Source organism: Lactuca sativa, chromosome 5 (genome assembly GCF_002870075.4).
Source record: "Lactuca sativa cultivar Salinas chromosome 5, Lsat_Salinas_v11, whole genome shotgun sequence".
In the NCBI taxonomy this organism is placed as follows: Eukaryota; Viridiplantae; Streptophyta; class Magnoliopsida; order Asterales; family Asteraceae; genus Lactuca; species Lactuca sativa.
Window position 1 is genome coordinate 297,567,389 of NC_056627.2, and position 6,023 is coordinate 297,573,411.

The following is a 6,023-nucleotide window of genomic DNA, read 5'->3' on the forward strand; positions in this document are numbered from 1 at the left end:
CCCCACCATTAACCTTCTAAAAATAATAGTAGAAATACAAACAATGGTGCACCAAAAAAGCACTAGTAACTTTGGTACATATATATAATTATATATATGATATATCCAAATGTATGATTGACAAATGACAATGCATGATTTCAGCAAACAAGTACATGATTTCTAAAGCAATTTCTATTAAAAATATTAATAGTATAACCTACAAAATCATTTTTGCAATTACTAAGATTTGGTTGTAACTTGTAACATATTATAATTAGACGGAATATAACATAAAGAGAACCAAACACATGGTGAGTTGGATATATATCTTAAATTCTACTTTTTTAGGGTGTAAAAACATCAAAATCATATAAGTGCACATGTGATGTTGGTTATAGAGTTAAAGATTTGTAAAAGTTTTCCGTACGCAATTAATGAAAAACGTACACATCAATTAAGACGTTATTCTACTTTCTGTTGTACTTTACATAATACATACATTGGTGTTAATATTTCAATTTTACAATATAATTTACTACTTGTAATCATCGGACAAAACAAAAACAAAGAACAAAGAGCATCTAACAACAGTATAATTTTGTGTGGTGTAGATCTCGGGAACAGCAACATACAAAATTTAGTGATTTAAAATTATAGATAATTTAAAATAAAATAAAAAAAAGAAGCTGGATCTAATTCCAGCTATGAAATTTGAGCAAGCATGTGGTAGAAGTTATTTAAAATAAGTCTCAATAACAAGGAGATTCCTAATATTACATGATAATATGATATGTTGAATATAAAGTATTTTAGTAATAATAAAGTTGTTTGTTAAATGATTGAATGAAGATGAAGTAGAAAGCTTCTAATGACCATACTTCTGGAATTCCCATTCACTGTTATCTGTATAAACAAAAAAAAAATGAAAATATAAAAATAATGTCATGAATGAAGATTGGAGAGGAAGTAATTATGGAAGATGTGTGTGGGGTACCTAATGGGCAGACTTGACGAGTTTTGAGCCATCTGCTAATACAGTGAAAGTGGAAGGCATGATTGCAGACACCTAAAGATGTGGAAACAAAAGGTTTTGATTTGATTTAATAAAACACAAGATAAGATAATAAAAATGATTAGCGAAATAAAAGGAGGAAGGAATAGATAAGCGATTAAAATTAAAAGCCGACATTAAGAAGAGGTAGGGTTTGTAACCATTGATAACAATTTTGCATGGTCATGGCAGGAAGAAAGTTGGCCCCATAATTGTTGGATTTCCAAATATACACCGTTAATTAATTGTGAGAAACATATTTTTCTAAATGTCATTTTATTAAATTTTATATCTTTCATTGGCTAGTTTTTACCACACAGTCATTTTTTATCGGCTAACTTATAAGCTTTGCAGCTAACAGTTACTTTTTCAGCTATAAGTTAGCTTTTCAACTAGTACACCAAACATTGTCTCAGGTGTTGTTTGTTTTTTGTAAAAAACTCCTTCAGATCTTTTATTGTTGCGCAACACAGCACAGACGCAACATTTTTCATCTCGTAGTTGTTTGTTTTTTAAAAGTCTTCGAAGTAAAAAACCTCTGAGCGTGTTTTGTTTGGGGTAGCAATTGTATTGCCTCTTCTAACCTTTTCTTCTTTTTTTTCTTGTTGAAATCTTGATGAATATTAATTATATGTTGCTGAAATCTTACTAAATTCTTGTTTTACCTTCTTTTTTTCGTTTTTTGTTTATTCTTGTTGAATTATTTTTTTTGTTTTTTTTATATTGAATAATATGATCATTTCTTGCTAAAATATCATTATTTTTTTGTGAAATATCATTATTTTTTTGTTGAAATATCATAAAACCTTGCTGAAATGTCATACATTATTAAATTTTCGGTATTAAAAAAACTATTTTCGGTATATAAAATCAGTTTACTTTAATTTTTTAATATCTGCAGCAGCATGCAGATGTTAAAAAACAAACACGCTTCTTATTACAGTCTGCAACCGTTTGGTCCACCTCTTCTGCTGCGGAGGTGGTCCGTAAACTTAGGTGTTGTTTGTTTTTCCGAAGCAAAAATTCAAAAAGTCTACGGACCACCTTTGCAAATCTCTGCAGCAGAAGAGGTGGACCAAACGGCTGCAGGCTGTAATAAGAAGCGTGTTTGTTTTTGTTAATATCTGCAGACTACTGCAGACATTAAAATTTTAAAATAAACTAATTTAAAAAGCAACATTAAAATGAATTAACTTATGTAAATCAAATGGGAGAAAACAATTAAAAGGGATATAAATTTAATGTATTAAATGTTAAAGGGATGAAAATAGAATATAATATATAAGTAAAGGACCATAAACGTAATATTAAATATACTTCATGGACATTTATTTAAAAAACAAGACATTTAAAAAACAAGACATGTAGTTAGATTTTTGGAAAAAAAAAAAAGGGTAGATTGTTTTTTGGGATTGAATTTTTTTAGGTTTAGGTTTGAAGGGGTGGGAAGAGGTGGGAAGAGGTACAACAAGTGCTTCCCCAAGAAGCACACGCGCAGAGGTTTTAAGCCCCGAAGACTTCCGAAAAACAAACTATTGCGGGACAAAAAGTGTTGCGCGTGTGTTGCGCCGCGCAGCAATAAGAGTTTTTAAGAAAACCAAACAGCACCTTAATGAATATTTGCTTCAAAAAAACAAACAACACCTTAGTGTCAGGTAATGTAGCTTATAAGATAGCTTTTTGATAAGCTATTTGAAATAGCTTACTGATAACCTAGCTTATAAGATACATACTAGCTTTTCAACTAGCACACCAAACATAGCCTAAGGCAATGGAACTAGCCTTAAAAATCAAGGAAAATAATAAACTTTCCAAAATCATGAGTTCTTGTGAATTCAGAAGGGTGCAAGGTGTCCACACTAACAAATGATTATAGGAATCAAGTAATCAAAAGTTCCATTCAAAACGATGTTTGTTCCAATTATACTTGCAATCGATTGAGTGATTGTTCAACACACAATATTTGCTTCAATTATATTTGCTAACTTAAATTTTACAGTCTATGAGTCCAAGTTGGCCTATGAATAACATATATTTTTATATTACCAAAAGATTGGAATTGGAATTGGAATTGGAAGAGAGTATACTGTATACATACCCCAAGCAACTGTGCATTCCTCACTGGTAGCACTGGCTTGATTAGCCTGACATTCAATGCCTGCAAATCAACACACCAGTAAGAATTTCATAAGATAAACATATAAAATTGCATAACTGATGAACCCAACTTTTTAAGTTTTTAACAAATCAAAAGGAGTATTTCACGTTTGATGATTAGACTATATGGATTGAGTTTTGAATACATTTATAATGTTGTGATTTTCAAGATGAATATGATAAACTAGTGAGAAGGTCACATATTCGGGTCTCACTGATTTCGCCTATAAAAACTAAAATGCCCTCAATCGATGAACTAAACTGAAACCTAACACATGGTTCGCTACAATTAGCATCTTTTTCTCTAGGTTTAAACACAAATTTTAATTATCTAACATAGAATTGAAGTAACTAATGAAATTAATAGGGGGAAAAGGGAACTTACAGAGATCCATGATATGATTCCTACATATCGCGCAATTATCCACGACGATATCTGCATCAAACAACAAATTAGGAAATACAAGATGATGAAAACAAATAACGGGGGTTGTATTAGCATACCCCAAGCCCATAGAGAAACAGCGTTCCACTTTTTGATCTCAAATCGCTTAGCTTTCTTGGTTGACGAAGAAGTGGAGGCGGTTGAAGAAGAAGGTCCGGCTCCGCCTGAACCCTCGCCAGCCGGAACCATGGTGACATCGGTGTCTAGAGAAGCCATGAGCTATTCAGGCGAGTACCAAACGGAAGTTTTTTGGGCGAAGAATTTCTTGCTTCAAGCTTACAACAACCGATCAGTCGTGAGAAGACGATTTTGACGATTGATTGTGTTTAGGTCATGTCGACATGATGATGCGACTGATTATGAATAAGCACCTATCTTTTTTATTTTTTTATTTTTTTTACAAGGATAAAACTTGGAAAAAGTTTACATAAAAAATAGTCTTTATGATTTAGTCCATTTTTTTTTTAAATTGACGGATTACATCCTTATGGTTTTTAATAGGTGTAAGTGAGACAAACCAACTCACGAGAAACTCGATACTGATTCAGAAAATACTCGAAATTGACTCGACCTTGAAATTAAGCCGAGCTCGAGCTCAAGCTACTTGAGTATCTTATCGAGTCAAGCTCAAGTACAAAAATACTCAGCTCGTAAGACTTGCGAGCTTAGTCGAGTTTAGTGTATTTTACATATATGTCATTTCTTTATAATTGTTCATTTATAAACTATATGTCATTTCTTTATAATTATTCATTTATGACATATATGATTGATGTTATATTGATATTAGATGATTAATAGTGATTTTGTTGGTAGTTTTGGACATTTATATGTGGAATGTTTAATATTTCTTAATCAATTTAGTGATTTTGTTCTTTTTTTAATATTAGTCGAGCCGAGCTCAAGACTGTCAAATATTTCACGATCCCGAGCTCGATCTTAAAATCAAGGCTCGAGCCGAGTTTCGAGCTCGAGTATTTTAGTCAAGCCGAGCTTCGAGCTTGGTAGTATTCGACTCGACTCGGCTCGTTTACACCTCTAGTTTGTAAAAACTACATGGACGGTCTTCGATCATTGTAAAAGACTATTCTATCCTTTGTAATTTCCCTTTTTTTATCCATTAATAAATTTTATACAAAATTATAAAAATGATCCCTATGGTATGTGTTTTTTTGAGGTTTTGTTTAAACCTCAAATTTTCTGACTTTGTAGTCCTTTTAAACTAATTTCATTACGGATTTAGTCCCTCATTAAATTGAAATGACTGTAATACCCTTTGGGTTTTTATCTTCTATCTTTCTTTTATTTTTTAAAATCTAATACTCATTTATTTATTTAAACAATTAAAAAATAATAGCTTTTTTTCTCTCTCATACATAAGAACACATCAATTATGAAACTCACAAGAACACATACAAACAGATTTCTTGTATTTTTCTAAAAATCCCTTTTTTAGACCTCTAATTTTGGATCTACGTGTTTTTGGACCATAGATTTGCTATGTACCTTAGCTCCCGATTTCATCTCCTTACATAGATCCTCGACGAACAAAAATCTGTTCAAAACTCGATTTCATAAATCCAAGCCTTCTAGTTCAAAATTCGATTCAAAGCGCATACACATGTGAAGAACACTTCAAATATAGATTTCTCTTTAGATGTCAAACCTTTGATTTTGTTGCACGTTCTCTAAGGGTTTTGGAATTTCTTGTTGTTATGCCATCAATTCTTGATCTATATACATCTGCCCATATAGAAAAGGGCATGTCTAAGGCAATTGATAAAGATTAGCGATGAAGAATTCCAATCCGTTAACCTAGATGTGAGCATCAAGAATGTTGATCCTCCAAAAAGAGAATGTCGAGCAGCCCAAGGCATCTAAGATTTTCATTTTCATCTATTCCATCTCAAACCTGCAAAAAAAAAACACCAATTTTGATTATTCTTTGAGTAGTTGATGAAAGAGTATAACCACCATAGAACCCAGGTTGCATATTTGTGCATCTTCTTTATCCCTAACTTTGTGCATCTTCTTTCTCTCCAGTTCCACCTACTGGTGTGAATCCTAAACAGTAATTTCTCCCCTTTCCGTAAATCTTAAACTTAAACATGTAAATCTGATGGAGTTTGATTCACTTTAACTAATTCACTTCTACAACATCATCAAAGCTTTGTTCTTCATGTAAATTAGCTTTAAACAATCTTAATCGATCACAACCTCAACATAACCTTAAGAAATGGTCATAATTCGCTGAAATTTCCAAAAATTCAAGATTATTAACCTATAACATCATTCTATTCAGGAGGAAATGGGAATATGAACCAGGATTTCTGACAAACCCTGGATTCGAAATGCAAAAGCAAAAACCCTAAGTTAGGATTGTTTGGG

The 6,023-nt window shown here is 31.9% G+C and overlaps 1 protein-coding gene across 1 annotated transcript; it reads right to left on the reverse strand.

The window, feature by feature from the left end:
- Nucleotides 1–706: 706 nt before the first annotated feature.
- On the reverse strand, nt 707–3,983 carry LOC111892622 (RING-box protein 1a). Its single transcript, XM_023888675.3, has 5 exons — nt 3,695–3,983; nt 3,576–3,626; nt 3,132–3,191; nt 977–1,048; nt 707–885 (listed from the first exon to the last, which is right to left on the reverse strand). The coding sequence occupies exons 1-5, from the start codon at nt 3,849–3,851 to the stop codon at nt 848–850; spliced, it is 378 nt and encodes a 125-aa protein (XP_023744443.1). The 5' UTR covers nt 3,852–3,983; the 3' UTR covers nt 707–847.
- Between the last annotated feature and the right edge of the window lie 2,040 nt (nt 3,984–6,023).